The sequence below is a fragment of the Gallus gallus genome, chromosome 3, assembly GCF_016699485.2.
Source record: "Gallus gallus isolate bGalGal1 chromosome 3, bGalGal1.mat.broiler.GRCg7b, whole genome shotgun sequence".
Classification (NCBI taxonomy): domain Eukaryota; kingdom Metazoa; phylum Chordata; class Aves; order Galliformes; family Phasianidae; genus Gallus; species Gallus gallus.
This window is the reverse complement of record NC_052534.1, coordinates 80,137,426-80,164,992: the sequence shown is the minus strand read 5'-3', so window position 1 is coordinate 80,164,992 and position 27,567 is coordinate 80,137,426. Positions and strand designations below refer to the sequence as shown.

General features: G+C 34.9%; 2 protein-coding genes across 4 annotated transcripts in view; one reads left to right on the top strand and one right to left on the bottom strand.

The window, feature by feature from the left end:
- The window catches only part of MYO6 (myosin VI), a 99,556-nt gene extending 78,173 nt beyond the window's left edge, over nt 1–21,383 (top strand). Inside the window, exons 28-37 of one of the 2 annotated variants that reach the window (XM_046938419.1) lie at nt 649–857; nt 1,240–1,318; nt 3,111–3,271; nt 6,057–6,086; nt 6,523–6,561; nt 9,887–9,990; nt 11,378–11,509; nt 13,963–13,989; nt 16,111–16,329; nt 17,946–21,383. In XM_046938419.1, coding sequence (XP_046794375.1) covers nt 649–857; nt 1,240–1,318; nt 3,111–3,271; nt 6,057–6,086; nt 6,523–6,561; nt 9,887–9,990; nt 11,378–11,509; nt 13,963–13,989; nt 16,111–16,329; nt 17,946–18,145 — 1,200 coding nt within the window. In that variant the 3' untranslated portion in view covers nt 18,146–21,383. 2 annotated transcript variants of the gene reach the window in all.
- Nucleotides 21,294–27,567, bottom strand: part of IMPG1 (interphotoreceptor matrix proteoglycan 1) — a 54,797-nt gene continuing 48,523 nt past the window's right edge. Inside the window, exons 17-18 of one of the 2 annotated variants that reach the window (XM_046938382.1) lie at nt 26,202–26,285; nt 21,294–23,778 (exon numbers count right to left, since the gene is read on the bottom strand). In XM_046938382.1, the coding sequence (XP_046794338.1) occupies nt 26,246–26,285 (40 nt within the window). In that variant the 3' untranslated portion in view covers nt 21,294–23,778; nt 26,202–26,245. 2 annotated transcript variants of the gene reach the window in all.

The following is a 27,567-nucleotide window of genomic DNA, read 5'->3' as shown; positions in this document are numbered from 1 at the left end:
TCAGACAGCATGATCATCATGATATATCCTCAAAATGGTCAGAAAACATCCTGTGTCACAGTTTTATTGGTATGCATCAATGTGTAAAGTGGAATTAAACTGTAGCTATCAGTGTAATTTGAAAACATGCTGTGAAGGCAACTGCTTTATTTATTTATTTGGACACATTGGCTATCAGTAACTTTTTTTCTTAAGTCCATTTGTCAGAATGTGGTCCACAGTAAGAGTTATTAAATCTGTTTTGTAGTGTGACATAAAAGGCAGAGATGTATATCACCACTATAGAATATAAGAACATAATAGAAAAATGCACATAGCAGCTTATTAGAATAGTAAGAATTAATTTCTGTTGCATAATGGCTAGGTTTCGGAAATAGATGTATCTTTCAAAGAAAATTCATTACTATTTTCAGTGATAAAATGGAGACTATTTTCTGCAGTTTTGTGTGAGGAGAGTAGTGTGTCTGCAAGATTGTAGGAAGGAAGGAGGGATCTGCTTAAGTTCACTGACCTAGCCGTATATGTGTAACTTAATTGCAACACTCAAAACTTTCCATTTCTCAAATGTAATTTTTAAATACACATTTTTTTTAAGTGAATTACAAATGCAAAGGAATATTATCCCCTCTTGTTATTATCATTCTGCAGACTACGATGATGACTAGAGAACAGATAATGAAAGAATATGATGCTCTAGTAAGAAGCTCAGAGCAGCTTCTGAGTGCATTGCAAAAGAAAAAACAGCAAGAGGAAGAAGCAGAGAGGTTACGACGCATCCAGGAGGAAATGGAAAAAGAAAGAAAGAGACGTGAAGAGGAAGAGAAACGGCGAAGGAAGGAAGAGGAAGAAAGGCGCCTGTGAGTCTTGAATAAGTTGCTGGCTTTAGAATAGGAAGAAAATAGGAAAAGCACTCAATTAGATTATTATTGCTGTGCTTAAAGAGAGTTGCTTGAATTGTGCTTGTGGTGTGCTATTCATTGTTAAAGTATTTCCTCTCCTTTCCCAACAATCTTAACGCTAAGTGTAGTCAGAATAGAGTATTCAGAAGATTTTATCATGCAGCTTGTAATACAGATGGACTTGAAAAGTCCTTGACTTTAAATACAGGTCTTGTCATAACTGTACAGTCTCTTGGATTGCCATTTAATTTTATGGAGAATGCTTTGATATTACTTATTTGCTTGCATTGTTTTAGTAACTTGTTAGAAGTTTTGATTTCCTCTCACTCTTTTCTAATAGGAAATCTGAGATTGAGGCAAAGAGAAAACAGGAAGAAGAAGAAAGGAAAAAGAGGGAAGAGGAAGAAAAGCGTATTCAGGTAATGTTTCAGCTATGGTTTTGTTGATTTTTTTTTTTTTTGCTTTGTTTTTGTTTTTCAATCTTTTTCACGGCTTACAATTTCCACTGAATCTAATGACATTATTTTATAAATAGGTCTCAAAATTTTACAGCGGTGTTGCATTTGGAACATCTATTATAATCTGTCTAGAATCTGTAACTGAATTATAACTACAAGAGGAAAAATGCATAATCTACATTCACTTTTCAGATAAGAAAGAATGTGCATGTGAATGAGGCACACAAAGAAGCTTCTGCTGGGGAAATGTTTGTATTAAGCAGATACATTTTCTCTGAGACATAAGAGAGGGTCAAAAGGATAATATTTTAAAGTTTACTATTACTAGAATTCTTTTGATAGTGTTTGCTGACACGGTTGAATGGGAATAGAGAGCAAAATAAGATGTGAGAAAAATTTGGCATCTTACAGTTGTAATAGTGAGAAGAATGAAGCAAAAGCTTAAAAAAAAAAAGTAGCAGAATGATTCTTTGCTTTTACTTATAAGACTAGCCTTCAGGAGTTCCAGGTCCCTGAATCTTCTTCAAAAATCTGCATCAAGTAAACAAAATTCAGATTAGGGAGCATTTAAACTGGACCACGTATGTCCAAAAGACTTGTTAGGATGTGCCTGTAAGCGCTGAAGGAGCAGACCAGTGTCACTTCAAAGCTACTTTTGATTATCTTTGAAAGGTCATGGCAGTCAGGGAAAGGTGTTGAGTTTTGGAAGAAGGTGAGTGCTACTCCAGTCTTAGGAAGAGCAAGGAGGAGGATTTCGGAGTCTGTAGACCATCAGCCTCACCTCAATTGCTGGGAAGGCATGGGAGCAAATAATTCTGGAAGCCTTTCTGAAATAGTGAGGGACAAGAAGGTGGTTGAGAATAGTCAGTGTGACTTTATGAAGTGAAAGTCATGCCTGACTAATCTGTTCTCATATGATGAGGTGATTGGCTTGGTGGCTAATGGGAGAGAGCAGCAAATGTTACTTAAATCGAATTTAGCAAAGCTTTCAACACTGTTCTTATAAACAGTGACTTTGTCTCCTGTGTTGACTTGGACACCAAGGAAGGCACAACTAACAGTTGGCATATGTGACTTTTAGAACTTGGAATTGAATGGTCCCGTTTTCTTATTATGTGTGCAAGACCCTTTGTTAAATAAAGATGATAAGCTGGAATTACAGATTTGTTCTGCAGAGACATTACATTTGAATTATTTTTCCACTGCAGTAAGTTGAAATTTGGCAGTTCATTTAAATCCAAACCCAGATCAAGTCCACAGAGGATTCCAGTGTTCATGTCTTTTCAAAATGAACCCCCGGACCTATGTGCAAAGCAGTACCTGTTGGAAAGTGTTACAATGTTAAGTGCAGGATATCAAGGGAATATGGTGTTAGTGATGTGGAGAATAAATATAGGGCTCTGTATCAGTAGCATTTTAATGATAATAGGCAATTTTTAAGTATATTTTGTAATAAAATGTATTTTAAAAGGCTGTAATTTTTTTTAAATAAAGAATGTTTCATTCTTCAATCTGAATAGATAAGACATCAATGATTTGATAAATTTTATGAGTCTGGAGATAGCAGTCTGTAGCTGTTGTTTTTCTTGAGTCGAGCAAAAATACTGTTAATGTTAACACCATTAATTCACTAACTTTAGTATCTTTTAAAGCTGTAAATATACTAGGTGCATTTTTGCTATTCATTTGCTTATGTAGTATTTTGATTGGATAAAATTCAATGTATGTTTTTATACATGTTTTCATAATACAGGCTGAAATTGAGGCTCAGCTAGCTAGAGAACGAGAAGAGGAAACCCAGCACCAGGCAATTCTTGAACAGGAACGTCGTGATCGTGAACTTGCGATGAGAATTGCCCAAACTGGGGCAGAACTCAGCACTGAAGAGACAAAGCTTGATGTAGGATTATGCAGGTATGGAGGTTAATACTTAAATTTGTTTTCTTCTTAATGGCCTCATCCGTTTGAGAATACTAAGCTCTTGCTTATTTTATGTATTTCTGTATTAGTTAAAGAGTTTCTCTGTTTTGCTTAGTGCTATATCAGTAATTTAGTAGGTATTTCTGAATACAAATGCAGTTTTCCCTCATTTCTTGAACTTCAGCAAGGATGGCAACCATTTTAAGTTATGATTTTTATGAGTCATTTAAAGTAGGGAATGGAATCTCTTCAGTGTTAGGTAGTAATTATGTACTCTTTTTAGTACTTCATGGTTCCAGTAGTATATTATGAATCTGTGTGTTTTATTTTGCTTCATTTTGATTTCTTTCTTTATTTTAACAAGAAGCCCTCTTTGAAGGCAGAAATAATAGTTATTTCTTTGTCTTACCTGGTAAGATTTTTTTTTTTTTGGTTGGTTTTTTAAAGCAGAATGAAGTTATGTAATATGAATGGATTTGAAAATTAAATGTTTTCTGTTTGAATTTTTGGGTGTATCATAGGAATTGCTTGTCTTTGGTGTACAGATCCACACTGCCTGCAAAGCAAGATATCTCTTGCCTTCTAAAGAAGCTTTGTAGCCAGCAAATGTATGTGAGAATTTGGCATAAATGTCCAATAAAAATGATAGATTGGTCAAATTGTATGTAGAACCTACCAATATGATCATGTCACTGGCTTAGTGATGTGACCACCTTTATTGATTTGTTTTAGTTGAGAGAAGGTTGTGTAAGAAATTACGAGCTCCTAGATGTGTTTTCTTTGCTAATCAAATTTCATTTAGGTGTGTACATTTAATAGTTGTATACCTACGTGTTGTACCTAGGTAGGGCTTTTTTGTCATGTACAGTATTAATGTGTAGACACCTTGGCTCAAATTACCGTGGTTTTGCCCTCAGTTTTTTTACCACTGCTCTTGTATTGTCTCAGACATGACTTTAATATGCTCAACTGAATATCCAAATTAAGTGCTTCAAGAACAGCATTCTGGATATTTTCATGCTTTCCCCATGAAGGTAAACCCAGAGTCATGTAGCGTTACAACTTGGCAAATTTCTCTCAAAGGTGAAAGAAGGGAGGGATTGGTAAACAAGAGCTCAGAGAATTCAGTAACTTTTTGAGGTCAGTGAAGCCCTATTTGCCACAGTATTTCCTACTGCTCACAGGTAGTGCTAGTCTTTGTGAAATCCAGGAATGAATGGTACACTAATCATACTGATAACTGAAGCTGCTGCTTTCTCTCTATTGTGTAGTGGTCAGAGACTCCCTGAAATGATGAGAAAGTGCAGAATGATCTGAGCAAATTAACTTAGCAGTGTAAATTCTTTCTTGAAGAAGATTAGGTATAAATCTATTAAAAAAAAAAAAAAGAAAAAGTAGTAGACACTTTTCTACCCATGTGAATTTCCTTTTTATCTGTGTGGGCATGACTTTCTGAAGTTAAATCTCTTCATTGGTTTGAGCCAAACATACAATTTAATCATTTAAACTTAAATCCTCAGGACTTATTTTAACTGATATCACTTAACATTTTACTGGAGTCTAAGAGGCTTGTGTTCAGGCATCTTCTGGATTAGAGACCTACATACTACTGCAGGATACATTGAAGTCATGGTGACTTTTATGCATGTGTATTTCCTTTTTCTTTTAAACCTCAGGAGAGTAAGGTGCAGAGTATATTACTGCATACTGAACTCATGCAGTGTACTGGCTCTACAGTGGCTTTGCACTACTCTTTTAATTCTATTTTTTATTTAAAAGAAGCATTCCAGCTATATGCATTGGCATGAGGAAAAGATTCTTTCCTTCAGTGTTGTGCTACTGGTAGTGTGAAATTAATAAGAGCAAGGTGACGTCTGTGTACAAGTTGGAAGGTACATCTGTGCTTTGCTCATTTTTTAAGGCACCTGTGACACGTAGGTGTTGGCATGTTTGAAAATGGGTAGCCCCTGCCTTACTTCTTCTTTTCTCCTCAATACCATTCTTTCATATATATTTACAGGCTCAAAAGTAGTAGTAGTTTCTTTTAGAAATATACTGATTGATTCCTCACAAGGAATTGTTGTTGATTAAGGCAGTAAACTCAGCTTTTTATTCTGTACTGAGTGTGCTGGACTTTTCCTAGCTTCACACATTTTTATTATTCACGAGCAATTTGCAAATATGTCTACAAAGGGTTTACTGCACATAAATGGAATTTACTTGAAGTGTTTAGCATTTGGACGAAAATCAATTAGGGACCTGATTTCATCTGTGCAGTATGTTTTAATTTATGTGACTTAGTGAAACATGTATAATACAAAGCACGAAAAAAAAGTTTGCTTCGCTGAAAATCATATGAATGTATCTATTCTGTGTGGATTGTCCCAGCAATCCAAATATTTGTTGATTTTGTAGCATATCTAATGCTATCACTTTTCTGTAAGTATGGAGGGGGGGCATCTTCACCGTGGCAATTAGGTACAGTGCTTTTCACAGCTTGCATGAAGAAACTGCCTGTCTTCTTTCCAGGACAGCTGAATAAGGATTGTTGTTATTTCTTGTGATGTGTTTATCCAGTCATAGAATGTATGAGTAGTATGTCTCTTAATTTTTTGAAAAATTATCTTATTCTAACTTCATAAAACAATGCTAAAGAAAAAAAGAAGAAAAGATAATAAATTATGGGAGTGGCTATCATGGTCCACCTTTTCCTGCTTCAGATTCTTAGAAAGATAACCGAGAAAATAGGCTAACTAACAAAAGTATCTTCTGTTTGCAGAGCCAATGGAACAAAGCTGCAAATGACTGCGTATGGCACTTTTTTTCCATTTGAATACTTTAACAGAAAAAAAGTAGCAATAATTAATTCAAAGGAAATTGATCTAGTCTTCCTATTTACTAATACCTTGTAATAATCTTCATTAGAACGTATCTGTAAACTTTAAATCAACATATCCCCTAATTGTCTAATAAACATTTTAATAACGTAACATCTATTTAAAGATCATAATTATTGTAATTTTTTTCCACATACAGCCATTTTTTCACAGCTTTATATGATTAATTTGCTCTTAACAAAGAATCGTGTGTGTATTATGCATTAAAATGGATGTTACAAAATAAATTGCTGTTTATTTTCTGCATTTGAATTAGCTTTGGCTTGGCTGGCAAGAGACTATCACAGTTAATGAGGCTTTTTTAGTTTAATATATGTGGTTTATGCTTATATGTCAATTTTTTTATAGGGAACAAATGGCCAAAGAAATGTCAGAAATGTTGTCTAGGTAGGTGAGAAGAAAATATTGAATGAATAAATAATTTAATGGAAAGAAATCACACATGAAATGTGTTAAAAATAATGAATCTTTTTTTAAAGTGTTAAGCAGATAAGTAAACGACTTGTTTCAGATAAGTTTCCTTTATCAACACCTTTTTTATTAACAATCATTACCTGATTTTTCAGTAATTTTTAGATGCTAATTTACTTGATTATATAAATAACAATTAAAAAAAGTTTCAGTACCCTGGTATTTTGTATAATTTTGATAAAGTTCATTCAGATTTCTTCTCTTATCACTGCTCTTATGATGATAATAAAATGCTAGGCTCTGCATCTTCGAAAGAAGAATTTCTACAAAGTCTTTACTTAAAGTTAATATAACTCTCAATTTAATTGAAAATATTCCACCTATATTTTAACACAATTTTCTAACTGGTTTTATTTGAGTTGTTAAAAGGATATTAAAACTCTCTTAAGACACGTAAACAAAATCTTATTCTGAGATTTCTTGGATGATAATAGAAGGGTTTATGTGCAATGCAGGAGAAAGGGAGGATGTAGGTTTAGATCTAAATACAATTGTACTGCAACAGTCTCATAGTTATGAGTGCTAGAATGATTATAATAGTTATAATGACCTCTATATTAGAGGGTAATTAGGTGTTTGATGGACTGTGGGGATAGAAACAATATCTTCTGACACTGATTGCCTGATGTAAAAATATTTGGAGCTGTAAAACAAACCAGTATGCTGTGTATACATAGTCTGAAGATTGACTAGATATGATTAAATTGTGGTCTAAATGTTGATAGCTGTGAAAGCAGTTGTCATCTAAATTCATTTCTTGAAGTGTTTGCTCCCATTCATATAAAAACAATACTGCATTGAATTGTTAGACTGCAAATTTAGAGGGTCAGATTGTATTGCATATATATGGATGCAGTTCCAGTGATGATGGCCAAACCTTAATATTCAAGACAATCTCAAAACTTTGACCAAATCAGAGGCTTTGTGTTATGGTTGAATTAAAATTGCAGTGCTTTCTGCATCCTTGACTGTTTTTTTGTTGTTGTTGTTTGCATATTCAAAACTTTTGACTTCAGACTCTATGATGAAATCTACACTTACTGTTTACAATATGTAATGTTGTCAGATTGAGTGGTGAAGAGTGACTGTCAAGCATGATTCTCCTCTTACTGCCAGACTGTTACATGTAAAGTCATGTAGAAAACCACTCTGATCTGCAGAGTGCAGAGTAGCACTGTGATGGGGAAGCTAAGCCACTCAATTGGATTAGCATTCTTAAAGATTGCTGCTTTAACCAGAGATCTTACGGCCTAGTTCTGCTGCTCTAAATTATGTTGCAAACACTTAGAGTAGTGGGTAGTGTTGCTAAATAAGGAAAATCCTTGGGATTTGTCAAATCCTTTGTTCGACAGGGTTGGACACCAGGTAACGGAAATTGCATTTAGTAGCAATCCTTTAATGTTTCGGCATACTAACAATAACAAAATATTAAAACACATTTTGAAAGGAATTTTCTGTTTAATGGTTTCTTTTACGTTAGTCATGAATGGTGCTAAGAATGAGGAAGTGTTATTGCCCCTTAGCTGTGTACTTATAAAAAGACGAGGTAGTGTTTCAGTCAGACTTCTTGTGTAAACTGGGAGCTGCATGTTAGTTAGCTCAGATTAATAGTGTGAGCAGGCATAATTAAACTGATGCTGCAATGGACGCGAAGGTTCTGTAGTTTTAATTACATTTCAAGAGATGGTTCAGTTGCTATTAAGAAGAACATTTGGCTAAACAGATGTTTTATTCTATAAAACTTAAATGCAGTTTATTTTTTATCTCCACTTTCAGAACTGCTGTATCTATACAGAGAAAACTTTCACAGAAAACATATTTATATCCTCTTCACTAAAAAGGAAAAATATGACATAAGTATATAGCACAGGAGCAACGTGGTTTCTCATGAAAGACCTTTAGATTTTACAGAGAAATAAACTTGAAATAATATTCATTGGCTTGTAAATGCTATAATAATAAAATAGCCCCACAAAGATACTGCATCACAAACAGAATTTTACTAAACAGTTGTGGCTTCCATTGTTTCTTGTGAATTTGTAAAATGAAATGTTGCATCAGGGGTTTTGCTGCTCCATTAAAGATTTAATAATGTCTTCTGAATAAGTTTTCTCAGAGCCTGAAAGACAATAGCCTCATATTATTATTCATGGGCATTGGTAGAGGTTGGTAAAATCAAGTTAAACACCAAGGAATTCAACAGCAGATACAAGTGTTCTGATCTTCACTGAATACTGTAGTGTTTTCATCCTGGATGTATTGTTATAGTCCATGGGGTGTTCCTACAGGAGTGTCCTTCTGCTCCTTATCTATATCATTTTTAAGGTAAAATGAAATGGGTTATTTCAAGTTTATTTTTATATGCATGTAACGTTTGTTAAATAGATGATTAATTTGTACTGCTAAGCTGGATTATTACTATTTAGCAATAGTTTCTCACGTGCTGTTAACTTCCTTGTGCAGTAATTACGTGACAGATACTGTTTGTCTTTGAAAAACACTGTTTCTCGTTGGGCCTTTAATATTGGTCACCTTTTATTCCAGGAGGGGTTTTTATTACTCGATATCTCCACAAATAATGATGTTTTTTTGTTTGTTTGTTTGTTTTTTTCCCCTCTGCAGCCTAGCTATTGCTTTTCTTGGATAGTTGCAATAAAATAAGTATAGAATTAAATTGATTTCTCAAATTAAACTTCTGTCAGAAGCATGAAATATTTTTCCAGTTTTTGAACAAAGGTTTACTTCAACTTTTAAACAGCAGCACAAATGCCTTTTATGCCTTCTTGTCTACTTCAGAAACATTTTTCCTTCCTTGTCTGTTTTTATAATGGGACTGAAAATGTGTATGGCTAATGTGTGTCTGTGTTCTGCATCTTGACTGGTACCAAGGAAAGTGAGGGGGGGATATACATACCTACAGATGCACAGAATGTGTCTTCTTACACATAAACACTAGACATTTATGGCAATTTCTCTTGATTTGTGGGCAGCTGACCAGATTATTCTTACAGAAACATTTGTACATAAAAAATGCTTCCATTTTTTTCTTAATACTTGGAGCATCATGTAAGTAATTTCCTTCTGAATCAGTCTTGCTACTGTAAGAATGCTGCAGTGTTGCTCATAGGATATGTTTCTACTGTTGTTGCGATTCCTATTCTATACTTACCTGTCCCTTAAAAAATACACTTATATTTAAATAAACTTGCTTGTTTTTTTATTTTTATTTTTATAATTGTAGAGGTCCTGCAGTTCAAGCTACAAAAGCTGCTGCTGGTGCTAAGAAGCATGATCTGAGTAAATGGAAATATGCAGAGCTTCGTGATACCATCAACACATCGTGTGGTAGGTTTTTTCTTCTTATTTGAGAGAAATAATAAAGATTGGTCATGCAGTTATGCAGGTTTGAATTAATGTCAAGTTAATTTCAAAATATTTTGTTTCTCTAAAGAAATTTAGCTTGCTGCTCTCTATACTGTGGAAACAGAAATTGCTTTGTTACCTTTTTTATTGATTATATGTTTAGTATATTAAGCTGTTTGAGCCATAAAATGTGTCATAATTTCTTATAATTTCTCTTTTACATAATTCAAAAAAGGGAATATTTGTTAGGCTTTATCTAGAATTTATGGGTTCTAACAACTCTTTCTTATATTTTTTTGCTGTTAGCAAAAAGGATATATAAAGCACAGTTTAAAATATTTTTTGTCTTGAATGTTCAAATTATTCTATATTTTTGAAAAGGTGCAACAAAAGTGAAGCCCATAATTGTAACATTAATTACCTTTCCTCCAATTTTATGAAGATAGAAATCAGATAGGAGGTATTTCATCCTTAAATTTTGAAGTTTTCTTACTTCTGATTGGAAGAGTTGGTTAATTTCTGAGATTTAAGGTAACTGAGAATTAATCCCTGCATGTAGAAAGAAATCCATCCTCTATATTTGTATTTGAACCCGCAAAGTTAGCTCCAAATTTTGTGTCTCTATATTTACATAAGCAGAACTGCAGTAATGTTTCAACTGAATAGCAGGTTCAGTAATACATGGTGCTAATGTATATTTATCTTTAATGAATGCAGTCCAGATCCTCTTAGATGACTAATGAAGAACTCTTGTGAACATTCAGGCTTAAGTATCATGAAATTCAATACAATTAAAATGTCTTTAATAAAGTAGATAAAGAATTCAGGTGTCAAAGAAAGAGATATCTACATCTAATGTAAAAAATTATTTTTTTCAATTACAGAAATAAAGTTAAAGGGTGACATTTTATTTGCCTCTCTACTACTTTGCAATAATGTCAACAGGTAAATTCAGTACATTGAAAATTACAACCGTAGCATTTCACTGCTACAAATCTCACAGTAAAACAGCTACTTTGAACACTGCCATCTCTCTAAAGACAAAAGGATATGTAGTATTGCAAGGAATTTTCTAGGCCATAAGATTAGGGCCCTGTTTCTGGGAAGAGCAAGGTATGTATGTTTAATACCATATCATTAATTAAAAGCTGTGCTAGAAAGTATTTTAAGAAATTATCCTTAGTTGTGGAAATACTGTGCTTTTAGCTTATAGAGTTAGAGCTCACAAAATTGCAGTTGCTTGCTATTATAATATAGTAATGCTATAACCTGATCTAAAATTTTACGTACCAGTCAATACAGAAAAGCATTTAATGAATAATTCTAACTTTTTTCTTACTCCTCCCTTCCTTTCTTGCTTTTGAGACAGATATTGAACTATTGGCGGCTTGCAGAGAAGAGTTTCACAGAAGGCTAAAGGTGTATCATGCTTGGAAATCCAAGAACAAGAAACGCAATGCAGAAACAGAACAGCGTGCTCCCAAATCAGTCACAGACTATGGTGAGATGATTTTGTGTTTATAGTAATTTTTGAGAAGGTATTCCAGAGAAAGGATAATTTTATTTTGTTATGTTGAAGGAGATTTTTTTCCAAGAGTATTTTCATATTGAATTAGGGTGAATATTTTGAAAAGTTTGAAACTTGCAAATACTTTGCAGAAGATAGAATACTTTCTGAAGATGAAAATACATATGTACTCGATAACAACTCGTGTTTGTTAAAAATTAAAAACAATTCTTGTTTTGCTAGTGCATTTACTGGCATTTTTATGAATCATTCATTGCTGTGCTGTGCAAGACTAAGGTAGATTTTCCATTTATGAAGCTTCCGTTTGCATTTTGAGACTTTTGAGTCTTTGTTTTGAAGATTGTTCATACTAATTCTGACCTGTGTAGATAAAATACTGCTTTCAATGAGAGTACTGTTAATTCTGAACTATCTCTAAGAGTAGATTAGAGATTCTAAACACAATAGTCCAGTGTATCATAAGTAGTCCAATAGTCTGTGTGGTTTACTGGGGCTAGAAAAAAAACCAAGATAGAAAGGAATCCTGTTCTATGTAATAGTACAATATTACACCTAGGGTCCAGACAAAACAAAACATGCTGGTTGGTTTCTCATGCTTTTATCATTTCTTAAGATATGGATGGGCACTTAGGGAACTTTTTAAAAGGAGCTAATTATTTCCTCATCTAAGTTGTTCAAACCTTACATATTTAAAATTACATTTTTTTTTCATGAATTCTACAAATACTGCATTTTTAGATTATAGGATGACAAATATTGCATGGTTTCTGCTTTTGTATTAGGCTGTCATTCTGCTTTTTTCATGGGTAGGTGCTTATTTGCCAAAGCAAAGTGCTAATGAAGATCAGTGACTGGTTTTTAAATTCACTGAGAGTGTGTAGGAGTTACCATGTGTGAAACTACCAAACCAGAAAATTAGGCATCCAGTTTCTGGAGTGGTTTAAATTTGGTAGTGGTGATTTGCTTTTGTTTTTCCAACAATCATCTGTTATAATAGGAACCAAAGAAATGAACAGAAATACAACAAACTGATAGAATGATTCAGCCAGATATTTCTTCCCATCCTTTGATCTTGGCTGCAATGAGAGTAGAAGAGGAAAGAGCAGATGAGGAGATGATTTTTTTTTATTTTTTTTTTAACTGAATCCCATTAGCCTGGGTACCAGGCTTGGTCTTGGAACATGGGGAATGTAAATCTCAGGTGCATTGCTTATTCCCAGTGTCAGTCATTATACAAAAATACTTCCTTTCTTTTGATTCATATCCTGAGTTAGGCATTGCTTGAGCATTACCCAAGATCTGGGCTTTTCAGAGAACTTTGGTTCCCTGAAGAGAGAGGAGGGGAGATCTGGACTCCTGGAGAAGACCATATCAAAGACTTGGTTCTTGTAGTAATATTGCTTTAAGTGCTTATGAAAGCTAATGAATAAAACATCATGAAAAAGCATTTGAAGCACTTCTACAATGTAGCAAGTTGCTTTGAATTTCAGCTCAAGAATTTTGTTCAGAACTAAATGGGTAGTAAATATTCTTCTATTATGTTGCTAATAGGAGATTTTAAAGAGCAGAAAATCTTTGGACTTCCACAAATAAAGTTTGGAATATTTATATTCTTATCACATCTAGTAAAAATGAGAAATTTACAGCATTCTTTTCAGTGTTTTCCCTGCTATTTTTAAATTTTTCTTGAAATATAGCGTCATATTTCTGAATGTAGAACATTGCAGTTTTTTAAGAAAGTCACTGAAACATTAGAGATTTTTGATAATGCCAGAAACAATTATTTCCATTGCAAATAATTATACTATAGGAGTGTTTCACATCTATATATTATAATCATGGAAAAAGGTAGTGGGAAGGAACTCTGACCTGTTAGACATCTAAGAGCTAAAAGTCTTAGAACTGTCCACAGATGCATTGTTCGAGTGATGCTTTTTCTGTTTTCCATTTTTTTACTAATGTATTCTGATATTAGTTATCCTTTAATTTAAATCATATGTGTAAAACAAGTTCTAACAATACAGGATGGTTTGTTTAGTGTTATTAGGATAAGCAGTTGTGATATTGACAGATGTCTGGGAATTAATCTTTTTTTTTTTGTAACAGAAATATGAAAAATCAGAAGTACTGTGTTAATTCTGAGGACATTTGTTGCAGTCTGTACTGATGTATTCATACAGTATTGCAAAATCATCAATTTCTAAATTAAATCCTGATGAAACTAGAAGCAATTAGATATCTACGGAACTTGAACAAAGGAGACATTTTATTTATGTCAGTGAGCAGAAAATAAATAGAAATAACTCAACATGTACTTTTAAAATTAGAATGTGTTTGTCTAATATCATCATTGGTGAAAAATAAGGTAACGGAACTTAAAGGTCAGCACTACTGCATTTTGCTCAACATGTAATATTTGTTTACAGATTTTGCACCATTTTTGAACAACTCAAGTAAGTGGGGAGATGGTTACTAAAGCTAACTTCGAAGATTAGGAACACTCAAGAGCTCTGTACTAACATTGTTTAATCCAGTGTTTTGCTACGCATCTACATGGAATTTAATTGTTCAAGTAAAATGCTATTTTACTATTTTTCAATTTTATTCAACTGCTGGTTATTGTGTGGTATTGTAATAACTTACCAGTGTACTTTACTGTTTATTTCATGTGATCCTTTCCTTTCAACTGTCATAAGAAGGGAGAGTGAAATCTTTTGATGTACATTATTGAGGAGATTTTTTTTTTCCAAAATAAGTAATTTTTTTAATAGCATTTTTTACTGTCTGCATATATATTTTTTTCTTTTTGTAGCAAAACTCTGGAATCGAATTAATTTAACAGCAATTTTCCTAGCACACTAACTGTCAGGTGGTGGTTTTGTTTGAGTAAAGAACTACTTTCCATAGTGCTGAAAGTGAGTCTTTACTGGCTGCTTAGCATTTCCAGCCTCTAGATTTCCCCTTGAATTTAAGTATGGAAAGGGTTAGAAATAAGTCTTAGCAACTACTGTTACATTACAAAAAGTGTTTGACAATACTATAAGCACTGATCTTTAGTATGATGTTCAAATGACATTGTTAGATGTTCAGACAATTGTTGTGTACTGTAGCCTGTATCCCCATACAAAACACATGCTTCTTCAGATTTAATGTATAAAAGTAGTGTTATTCTATTAAATACATTTTTGTTTTCTTGTTTTGTTTATGTAGACAAAATAGACGTATAGACATTTATGTAGACAAAAAAAAAAAAATTGAGGGCATAATTTGTATAATACATTTCTGTTCGAAATTCCACTCTTCCCCCAATCCCTCCCACCTGCCCCCATAGCCCCCCCATATCTGCCCATATTCCCCACATAGCCCTGCATAGCCCCTACTCTAAACATTTAGAAATACTCAGATTCAAGCAAAAGTAATATAACTAATTTCAAGGTACACTTGTAGTCTGTCAGTTTTGTTCATAAATATAAAAACGCATTATTAGAAATGATCATCAATTTCATATATTAAATTCTAACTCTGAAATCAGATTTGCTTCTTCATTTATAGTGGACAAAAAAAAAAAAAAGAATTCACTTTTAATTATTCTGTTTATGCTAAAGCGCTAAGCTGTTAATATTGATGTCTTTTTGTATAGATGGCATAGATTTGCATTCATAATTTCTTAAACAGAGTACTTACTGTAAGCCATTAAAACCAAATGAATAAAATTTTGCAGGAGGCAGTTATTAAAGGAAAGGATCTTCAGTAAGAAGGTTGATCCACTGATGTGTTAACATAGAGTATTTGCTTTTGTTCAAAAGAAAGTTTTTTTCCAGAGTCTGAAATACTAGTAAATGTGTGGGACTCCAAAAAACCGCACATGACAAATGTTTATCAGAAATATATTTCCTGGAGGAATTCAATCAATTGTCTTTAATGGTCAGCTATAACCACTTCCTTTGAAAAAGAAAGCAGACAGAGAGTAGTTCTAATGCTGGAGTTTAGTATGCAGCAGCCTAGGCAGTTGTTTTTGAGGACCGTTTAGTATAGTAAGTGGTTATTTATCAGATGTCTATTAACAAATTAGTGATTTCTAACAGTGTTACACACCCTTGTTTGTCAAAAGAAAAGTCTTTGAGTGGTGCTTTGTATTCTTGTAACTGAAAATGCTATTTTGTACAATGACCTTATTTTACAAAGAAATAGACTGATCTGGAACAGCTACTGATTAATGTTTCTGGTTGGTAAGAAATTTTACACAGAAATTTATACTTTAAATACTAATTCAAAGCAGAGTGTGGTATTTTATTCTTTTGTCTAAACTTACCTGAGGCCACTGACCAATTGATTTACATGTAGGTATAATAGTTAAAATGAACCTTTCTTCACCAGTGCTGTAGTCAGAATAGCTGGAAGAACACGTTATATGAGCTGGCAAGGTTTTAGGTTTGATGAGACTATTCAGAGAGACTCTCTCCCCCCCTTTTTTTTTGTTTGTTTCATTGTTGTTGTTTTTGCTAATGAATTTAGCAAACTATAATATTTGTTTGTTTTTCTTGCTTATTTTTGGCTTTCGTTTTGTGTAATAGCTCAACAGAACCCAACAGCTCAGCTACCAATGAGGCAGCAGGAGATTGAAATAAATAGACAACAGCGTTACTTCCGCATTCCCTTCATCCGTCCCATGGACCAATACAAAGATCCCCAGAACAAGAAGAAGGGTTGGTGGTATGCACATTTTGATGGGCCATGGATTGCTCGACAGATGGAACTTCATCCTGACAAGGCACCCATTCTCCTTGTAGCTGGTTGGTATCAAAAGCAGAGTTTACTTGAAAAGGTTCAGAGTTGACAATTTTAGAAAAAAAAGACAGATGATGAAAGTTTTCCTAGTTGCATCCTCATTTTGTCATCAGCAGTTCACGTCTGGGCAGAATTTGAAGATCTTTGACTCCTGCTGATGGTGGCCAAATGTCATGGAATATTATTTGGGTGGTGCTAGTAGCAAACTGGTGCTTTTACAATGTTTGTGTTGCCTGCTATGAAAGAGTGGGATTTTAATCTTAAATATTTGAAATAAAAGCTAGATGTGGCAATGGATGGTTAATTATAGGATTGTTGGAAGGGACCTTAAAGACCATCCAGTTCTCAGGGCTGCATCCAACCTGGCCTTGAACTCCTCAAGGGGTGGGACTTCTACGGCTTCTCTTAAACAACCATTCCAGTGCCCTCATAGTGAAGATTTTCTTCCTTATATCTAATCTAAAACTACCGTTTATGGTTTAAAGCCATTAACCCTTGTCCTATCACTATACCCCCTGACAAAGAGTCCCTCTCCACCTTTCCTGTACGTCCCTTTAGGTACTGGAAGGCTGCTATGAGGTCTCCCAAGCGCTTCAGCCCTCTGGTCATCCTCACAGCCTTCCTCTGGACCTGCTTTAGAATGTCCATGTCTTTCTTACACTGGGGCCCCAGTGCTGGATGCAGTACTCAAAGTGGAGTCTTAAAAGAGCAGAGAAGCAAGGGAGAATCACCTCCTTGAAGCTTCCAGTTATGCTTTTTTTTGATGCAGCCAGTGATACTGTTAGCTTTCTTGTATCTTTTTCTGGTGGGCAGAAATGAAAAGGGTAAAAAAAAAACACTGGTTTACAGTTCAGAGTTCTTGTCTTTGACTTCAGAACTGATGAGAAGGCCATAATCCATTTGTTTAGTTTTACAAAGTAATGCTTTACTAGCAACCAAATTTCCTTGATTTTCTACTAATTATTTTTAATATAATAAATTATACTAGTTTTTGTCTGTTCAGTTTCAACGCACTTATCTAAAAGTAGCAGTGCTGTCATGACTACTACATTCAGTGGATCACCTATGAAAAGTAAGATCAAAATAAAGCCAGTGTACGGTACTCATTGTTTCATTGGATTCCATGTGGGCAGTACCACCTGGTACTTCCAGTGTGTTTAGCATGGAAGGCTGACAGATTAAGGGTAGAGGCAATTTGATCAAGTCTTAAGCTTCTCGTCACTTTGCTTTGTTTAAAAAACGAAACAAAACTATAACAACAGTTGACTGCAAAACTGTATGTATGTGCAAAACAAATTCATTCTGTAGTGGATTTCAGGAGAGTATATTGAGATGCTGATCTTTCTTGGTGTCTTGTTTTTGTTCCTTTTTGCTTGATTTTTTTTTAAACCACCATTCTGTCAGTTTCAGCATCTGAAAGTATTTTATTCTGATATTGCTTTTCTGTCCTGTGAGTAGAAATCTGTCTGAAGACTGGTTCCCTCATAAGCTATGAAGTCTGTTAACAAACCAGAGCTTAACAGGGGGAATCTAACTAATGAACATATGAATTTTGCTGATGTGACCTTTGAATGATGTAAAAGTTTTATAAAGGTTTTTCTTTTTCACTCTACGTTTTCAGGTAAGGATGACATGGATATGTGTGAGCTTAATCTTGAAGAGACTGGCTTAACTCGAAAGCGTGGTGCTGAAATTTTGCCGAGACAGTTTGAAGAAATTTGGGAGCGCTGTGGAGGTATCCAGTACCTTCAAAATGCAATTGAAAGCAGACAAGCTCGGCCTACGTATGCTACAGCTATGCTGCAGAACCTGTTGAAATAAATGGTCATTTTGCACAGTAGCATTCAAGATGAGAACCCTTGCCCACAGTACAAAGGGAAGAGCTCCTCTGTGCAACAGAGGACGTAAATGTTCTATAATCATATTAGAGATGTTTAATATAAAGTGAACAGATTTTATTAATCATGTGGTTTGTTAATTTGTACTCTATTATATTTAATTTGTGTAGTCAGCTTTACTAGGTATGAGGACCCTGAAGAATTTTCAGTCAGTGTAGGTTGTAGCATTATGTTTATACACTGCATTTTTCTTAGCAGTTTCTGTTACAACACTTAACACTTTTAAATGATCTATCAGTAGGTGGGTACATAGTACAAAGGACGGTATCACAACCATCTTTTTATAAAATTCCCTCTTCAGAATACTAAGTAGTGGGCTTTAAGTGGTGGCCTAGTAAAGAGTAAATGCTGTATCTCATAACTGGAATTGTGGGGCCTTAGCTTTGACTTCTGTTCTGGAGAAGTTGGAGTGTACTTTTATATAATCTGAGATATTTTATGTCCTGATTTGAAAAGTGGTTAGTGTCTGTGTTTACTAACTTCTTCTGAAAGTGATGGGAAATCCTTCTGTACTTCAGACTCATAACTTCCTACTGTTTCTGTTATTGTTCTGTTACTGTTCCTACTGCATTCTCTGTTTTGTTTTAAGAGAAATGTTTTTTTCTGTGCATTCTGAGAAGAGAATTCATGTATGTCAATATTGAATAATATTGTACACAAAGAATGTACTGCTCATTACAGCTTATACCACTTGTTTCTGTTTCTTCTTCTTCTTTTTTTTTTTTTCCTTAAATACAAATCTCCTTATTTTTTTTGACTTAATTTCTGTTAAGAGAATATGTCCATTCTTGGACAACTCACTTATCCATGTAGTATAATTTAAATATAGCATGCAAAATTGTCCAAGACTTGTATCTGGAGGCAGATAAGGATAGCATAAGGGAAATCTGGTCAGTTTCTGGATGGTAATGTAACTTAACTGAACATTGAGACCTGTTTATTTTAATTGTAATGAGATGCACAAAGTCTGTACCTTTGGTTAGATATTGTAAAAAATTTGGCCAATAACATAATGCATCATCTACATGCTGATGAATTAGCTACAATCTTTAGTATACTAGAATATTGTAGTCATTCAGACACTGATCTTTATCTTGATCTCCTTTGTCAGTGTCCTAGCTTGTAGCAGTTCCTTAATTAAGCAGTGAGAGATTTTGTGGATAGGAATTACTAATTTAATTCAGTTTTAAGATGGATCCTGTTTCTTATATGATTGTTTCACCATGCTGGCCATTATTTCAACAAAGTAGGCTTAATTATATATTATTTCTCTGTTAAGAATTGGAAATATAAGCAACGTAATGTCCCATTACTTATTCAACCTGATTCAAAAATGAAATCTTGCTCTACAAATTGACAGCTTACTCACAGTACAAAGTAATTTCCTTTCAGTTTACTATGTTTGAAACCTTTTGAAAAATCTTTATAAACTTTAGTTTATAATCACATAAATATATGTCACTAATGCCTTCCAAGAGGTACAGTTTTGTAGCGCAGGTAGAGAAAGCTCATGATGCGTATGTCCTCGCTGACCATAAATTATGCTTGCATGCCTATGTCTATTATTACAAATGCACTCCTTACTGTAATATATGTGAAGGTATTTGAGTAATACATTAACTCTGTATGGATTGGCCACATCAGGGAGCTTCAACTTCCATTGCATACCCATTCTGCTTTTTGATCACGTGATTGCAAACTGGCAAATGTGTTTTCTTTTTGCTGAAAATGCCCTCTTCACTGAAGCAGTGATTTTTGGCTGGAAGGTGAAAGGAGAATTGAATCATTCTGCAGACTAGCAAGTTGTGTGCAGATCTATACAATGTTACATGACTTTAAAGGTACTTCTTATGAAGCATTATTGAATTGGAATGAAGGTTTCAGAACTTCCAGTCTCCAAAAACTTAAAACTGCAAAAGCTTTGACCTTATATTTGACACAAAGAAAAGAAAATCACTGAATTGATAGGGCTGAGAAGCCCTGTCTTACATTTCTTTCTATCTGGATTTAAATTATTGACTTACCACGTTCAGGCTCAGCTAATATATATAAAACAGATCTTAACGAGACTGAACACTAAGCAAAGAACCTCAGTACTTAAGTGTGTGTGTATGTGTGTGTATGTATATACACATATATATACTTAAATGCTTAAGTATGTATGTGTGTATGTATATATATCTGTAAACGTAACTGTGGGGAACTCTAAATAAAATTGTTAACTTAATTTTTCCAGTCTGTTCCTTTCATTATGCCAGTATTTCCTTGACTGAGGCTGTTTCTTGACAGTAAGTTGTCTACAGACTGGTACTGGAAGAAAAGTATTTTCCTGAATTGAGTGTATGGGAATTTGTGTTAGTTATACGATAAATGAATATTAGGTGTGAGGGAAACAAAATGGACTATAAAACAGTGGAAGAGGAACTGGTGGCTGGATGTTTTCAGTTTACACGTTCCCCATCTCTGCATTGGTTGAGCAGTGTGCTTGAGAAGATACATTCCATAAATCAGGGTATTCTAGTTTGCACAGTAGCATGCCTTTGTTCATTCTGTATCAAAACAACACAGTTTTAGTTTTTGTCGATCTTTTTGTGCAACAAAATTTTTGTTGTTGTTGTTCTAATTTTTTTTTTCACATAAGAAATATTCATCCACTTCTCCAGCTTTTCTCTGTTGTCTCATCTACTGTGTCAGATAGTGATACTGTTGGATGGTTTGGAACCAGTCTCAGGTCTTAGGGATTGTGCTGTTATCTAATGCCCTTCTGATCTGGGGAATAGAAAAAAAAGTTGTTTTTGAAGGAAAATGAGGTTCTCTGTGTCTCATTTGTATAAACATTTCCTCCTGCTTGTCAGTGCAGCTGCCCATTATAGTTGAGAACTTCATGAAACACTCCAGAAAATAAGGAGAGGAAGAGAATCACTGGACTACATTCCTGACTAGTAACCAGTCTAGAGAGCGCTACTCAAGGATCATAAGGTCATTACATACTTGCCTATTACCCACTGTTGAGATTGGTTTTCTTTTTGTCATTGAAGCCCTTGTTTTGTTGGTTTTTTTTGTTTTTTTTCCTCCCCGAAATATTTCTAAAGTATTTAAATGACCTCCTAATACTGTACTGAAAATCTAAAAAATAAAATACATTCCATGTTGAAACCTCACTTGCATCTCTCTTGCTGTTTAAAAAAAAATTAAGTGGATTGAGTAAGGGTAAATACCTTAATAAGAAAAATGGAAAGACTTCTGTGCAAAATCCTGTATCCTTGTACTGCAGTTGTTTTTTATACCTTTGCTGCTTTACCATGAGAGCTTTATTGTAATCACTGCAAATATTGTTTTCTATGCTATTTTCCGTTTGCATCTGCTTCATTTTCTTAACGGTGACTAGTGAAACTATTTAGGATATGCAGAGTTTATATGCTGCGAGAGTTTTGGAGTTAAAGAAAAAAGAAGAAAAGGCTATCAAACTTGCTTCTTTCAAGGGCCAAATCAGAGTATCATTTTTCAGTTCAATATAATTGAAGTACTTCAGGCTTTGATAGTTTTTAGGCATAACTTTGTGTCAGTATCTTTATGCTATGGTTGGATCTACTGTTAAAGTACCGCTTAACATCACGTTTAAGATAATGTGATGCACCTTAGTGTGACATTAAATACCTCTTAAATCCCAGCAAAATTTTCAAGGAGATGATTTTATTATAATTTATTGAAATACAAAAGGCTTACATCCAGCAAATATATTTGGTAATTAATAGTTAAGAGTGATAAATATAGTTATGAATAATCATTATTAAAGTACACAACTTAAAATTACTTATTTTTTAAACTAATAACAATGGGTATGGGGAGAGAGATGCTAAACACATACAAAAATACATTTGTAATGAAAAAAAAAAAAGGAAAGAATGCCTTTAGCATTCTTAATGCATCTTAACTTACATTAACAATTGTAAAAAGCTAACACTGTTGGCATGGGACATCACCCATGCCATGTAAGAACTGTTTTTAAAGTGAGCTTTATACTGAAGTTACTGTGTAAAACGACATCTTTAGTGGTTTGTTTTGTTTTAAAGTATTTCCTAGTTAAATAGAGAAAGTAAAAATACAGTTTCGGCTGTAGAATCCTAAAATTGTTTTCTTGGTGCATTGCTTTCATTTGTACATAATCACCAGTTCTGTTGGTTTTGCAAGGTGACCTCTTTGTGCAGTTGTTTGGAATTTATACACACTGTCAAGGACGTATAAAAAGTTAAAGTTCATTCTTTGTTGTGGTAACTGTGTGATACTGAAAGCTTGAAAGAATTACAACTGAAGTCAGCTAGAAAGTTTCACATCTGAATGAGGAGCTGTCATCCAGTATAGCCATGAACTTTGTAGAAGTTCACTTTGAGCAGTAAATACAACTTCTGTTTTGTGCCACGTGACAAACAGTGCCTGAATATTATACAATACTAGCATGGCACCTATATATATACATATACTCAAGAAAAAGATGTTCAAGGTAAAGTAATGCTCCTGTTTGAATCAGGATTATGGATTCATAGAGCGTGAATTGTTAAGCCTATTAAATAGTTAATGGCTACTCACTGTCTGCCAAGATTTCTTCTAGAGAAACTAACAGTAACCTCTCAATATGATTGGTATGTACTGAGTTTAAAGTGTGTTTGTGCGTGACTGTAATTTATTTCCTAGGTAGTTGGGAATGTGAATCCCATGTTCTTAAAGGATGAAGAAAACTACAAGCGTTTCACCTAGTCGGAAAGTTTGAAGTCCTAGGATTAGACAGTTGGCCTGAGCTCTTCGGAAGCCGCCTGGATGTGGCCCTGGGCACGCTGCTCTGGGTCCCTGCTTGTGTGGGGGTTGGGACGGGTGAACCAAAGGTCCCTGCCAACCTCAACCGTGATAGGATTCTGTCACCAGGAATTAACTGGAGAAGTACATATGTATACATCATGGTTTTATCAACAGAGAGATAAGAACCTTAAATTCAGGGAAGCCCTTAAAAATAACTACAACTTCTGCGTGATTTTTGGTCTGAGTATTGCAGGGAGAGAATGAAAACGTTCCCAAATGCTTTTAATGTAGCTTTTGGTAAGAGGTAAGAACGTTATTAGTAACGGCTCTTATTTCCATGTTTGCCACTTGCTTTGCTTTAGTGTATGTAAGAAAGGTTAATAAAATGGTGTAGGTCTGCTGTAAAGTTTTGTCTGTGTTTTTACCAGGCTGGTTGTAATGATACAGTACTGCAAAAAATGTCACTTCTGAGCAAAAGCTGTTTCTAGCACTAGGCTCTTACAAACAGAATTAAGATATATACATACTGTACGCTTAATGCATGCACCTTAACACAGGTTACTTCTTACCAGGCAAATTTTAGACATGGTCAAATAGTTGATCAGTAAGGATGAGCTGTTTGTCTGTAATGACACAATGTGTTTAATGTGTGCTGATTTCAAAGAGAAAGTGATGCATCTTTAGGAATCCTCAGATTTTTTGTTACGCATTGTACACCTGAACTCCAGTCTTGAATAATGCAGACCTCCTTATTCTGAATACCTGTAAAAGAAACTCTCATCACACATTTAAGAAGCATTTTGAATTTCAAAATACATAATTTAACTACTGCTCATAGTGAGGAACTCACTTAAATCTTTTGAGATCATCTCTGCTTCCTTCTAAGGAGAATCAAGTTGATCCTACACCTGAAGCTATTTTACATACTAAATCATTGAGAAGAATTATGATTTTTCCTCCCTGGTATGACAATGCTGTGTTTCTGTGTGAATAACAAACACTGACTATATCATCGTAATTTGAAGGGCACACTTATGAGCATCTTTTCAGTGTAGTGCGCTGCAAAAGAAGCCATAGCTAAAGGGTCCACAAGATTCACAATTACAGTACGCTTGGAATAAATTACAATTTGGGATGTTTAGTTCCTCAGCGTTGGTTTGGTGTAAGAGCAGCAGCAGTGCTGAGCAAACTCACATGTTTGTGAGACCTAATGTCTGTTACTCATGAACTAAGAATCCAGCTCATCCATCTCTGTGGTGCTTGAGGTCACCTCATGATTACGATAATGAAACACTGACCTGTGAAACAGATGGGGAGCTCAAACTTGCAGTGCTGTCTTATCATTTTAATCCAAAATACTGTTTGCTGATCATCCAAGTGACTGACAGGAGAATAAAATAAATGGCAGTCTGTTTTGTTCTCAAATATGATTTCAGTCATCTCGGTGGCTGAGAGTGACTCTTGCAGAGGATGATGCTGCATGATAGTCACTGGTTTTGATGAGCAAAGAATGACATTTTGTATATTTCTGAAGGGAACCTATTATGACTTTTGAGCTTGATCTGCACTGCATCAAAATAAGTCGTCTGTATCCATGCGAATTAGATTTAGTACCATCTTTTTTTTTTGTCTTTGGGGTTAGATCCATTACTGAACTTTGCCAGATAACATGTTGAAAATGAAGCTTATTCACCCCAAATGCCGTGTATGAGCACAAATAAATGACATGTTGATAGAATAACATTTGACAGATGAACTGCAAAATAATAGATGTTACAGACAGCTGGAGGTAATACCCTTTCAGCTGAAAGCAGTGTCTTACTTTTCAGCACCCCTTCAGCTGAACAGAAAAGATCCAGCAGCGTCCCTGATAGGGACAGGAGATATTAGAAGAGAAATGTTGCATTTTGAATGAGCTCATGTTTTCAACTTTCATCTCTAAGGAACAAAGAGCACATGCCACGCTGAGGTAGGCAGCAGAGAAATCAGGTTGGCAGGATCACTTTCTCAGGACATTTGCTGTTTCAGTCTGAAGGGGCCTATCCTCTTGAATGCATACATTCTAGCGTGTCATCACATTCTGCTTTGACTCACGATAGTTTTATTTTTCATATGACTGCTTGCTGAGCAAGACAGGCAGTGTTCCCAGAGCGCTAACCATGCACAGTGCTGTCTGCTGTTGTCACCCGCTTGCAAGAATTTGTTATCTTCTGAGCTTAGAAAAGGAAGAACCAGTTCTTCACAGAGACACGAAACGTGTTTCTTACACATTGCAATGCAAAGCAAAACAAAATTATAAAATTGTCATCTTCAGTTTGACTTAAAAATTCTAGATAGCATCTCTTCCTGAAAATTCTATTGGAGTGCCATATTCTGTTCTAAAATCCTGCCCCCAAAGGGGTTTGGAAGTGACATTGAAGTGTTGCTCTTAGTTTCAGCTCACAAAAGCTGTGTTCTACATCTATATTTCCTCCCCCTTCTCTGTCATCTTTTTCCCAATCATTAAAAGCATATTTTACCAAAAGCCTCTGAAGTAGATACTTATTTTTAACTTTACTTATGGTGAAAAATAACCAAATACTTCTAATTGTTCGTTTATTCCATGTAGTTGCCCCATTTCTCCACTAAATTCATTTCCATGACCAGACCGCGAGGAGGGCTGTGTCAGTACGCTTCTAACAATTTAAACTGCACTAAGCAGTATTTTTAAACAATCTGTCATTCCTATTAAAACTTTCCCTTTGGTTTGCATTTGTGTTGAACTCTCAACTTTTCTTTCAGATATTCTTTCCTTCTTCATATTTAAATGAGTGCTGCTGTTGTCCTATTAAGCTTCCAAATTAAAAAAAGCTTTTCTCTGTATAGAACTCAGGTTGGATATTAGAAAATTTTCTTCTCAGGAAGAGCGGTGATGCATTGGCAGAGGCTGACCAGAGAGCTGGTGGAGTCACCATCCCTGGAGGTGTTCCTGGATGAGCTGGTGGAGTCACCATCCCTGGATGTGGCCCTGAGTGATGTGATTAGTGGGCATGGTGGGGATGGGTTGGTGGTTGGACTAGATGATCTTAGAGGTCTTTGCCAACCTTAGCAATTCTATGATTTTTTGAACTAGTACAGAGGCTTCCTAGTAACATTTGCCAAGAGGAAACAGTAGAAGTTTAAAGCCCTTGAAAATAATCACAAACCTTGGTTTTGTCTGAATGATGCTGGAAATGCAGAATTTCACAGACTAACTTGTCAGTCCTGGCTCTGTAAACTGGTCTGGTGACCTAAAACACGAAATTGGAGAGGAAAAAAAAAGGTTATTTCACTCAATAATTTGCAAATGGAACTTGGATAGAATGGAGCACAAAAGCCATGCAAAAGAGCTGTAAGAAAAGCAGTTCTGTGCTCTATTAGGAAACAAAGATGACAGTAAATGCGAAAAGTAAATACCTAAATTAGTATTTTTAGTTCTGAAACTGCTAAGCAAGAGCTTAAAATCAGATTTAATTTAGTTGTAGAGCTAAGACATGCAGATGGACCTGTTATTTGAGTGGTGCTACGTGTTGAGGAACAAGAAAAGAAGTTCCATGCATTTTACCTCCGTACTGAATTGTGTTTTCAAGTCTGTGTAATGCTTCTTGGTCAGTGGTCTCTGAGGAGCTACTGGCACAAGCACTTACACTACAAACCGTGTGGCAAAAGCTAGTTATGGCTTCATCGTGTTCGAAAGCGGAGTTAATCCTTGCAGCGTTTTCTGAACTGGGGCTGCTGAGAGTGGGCCTTCTACAATGCAGAACATTTTTGTTTAGGTAAATTTCAAATTGCAAAATTAAAAAAAGAGGAATATTTTTTTTTGCAAACGTGAGGAAAAAGATCATGAGCCGCTTACTCCAAATTAGAGTTTCTTTTGCTTTTTCTTCTTAACTTAATAATTAAAATGACGAGAAGAAAAGCAAGGCTCAGTGAGCCAAGAATGACAGGTTTAGAAGGGAAGGGTTGTGTGGGTTCTGGAACAAATTGTGCACAGCGCTGTTCTTGGTAAAACTTGTGTCTGCGTACAGGACATCTAAAATGGGGAGAGGAAGAGACAAATATACAGAACTTCAGGGCAGAAAATGCAGAATACCTCAAATGAAAACAAAGGAGAACATGCAATTAAATACAAGCACAATATTCACAATACAATTAGTTGCTATGTATCTGTATGAAATAATGTGATTCATAACAGAGGAAGGAAAATACTCTTAGATTCATGACAGTGAGCGTTTAACAAAAGCCACAGATTGGTTCTTTGTCCACTTAATGAAGGTCAAATAACATTCGTGTTGTGGTACCTTAGAAGTTCAGGTGTGCTTCAGAATAATTCTTGAACATGCCTCTAAAGCCTATATTCTGTTTACTGGTGGCTTTAATCTGACTATCAGGGTCTGAAGTAAGAATTCCACTATAAGGAGCTTCCTTCAAGATAGGGCAGAAGATTATTGTATTTCATGAGAATAGAGGGTTTCCAGTTGCTGGAAAAACTAGTGTGGTTCTGAGTAAATTACCAAGCAGATGCTCCCACAT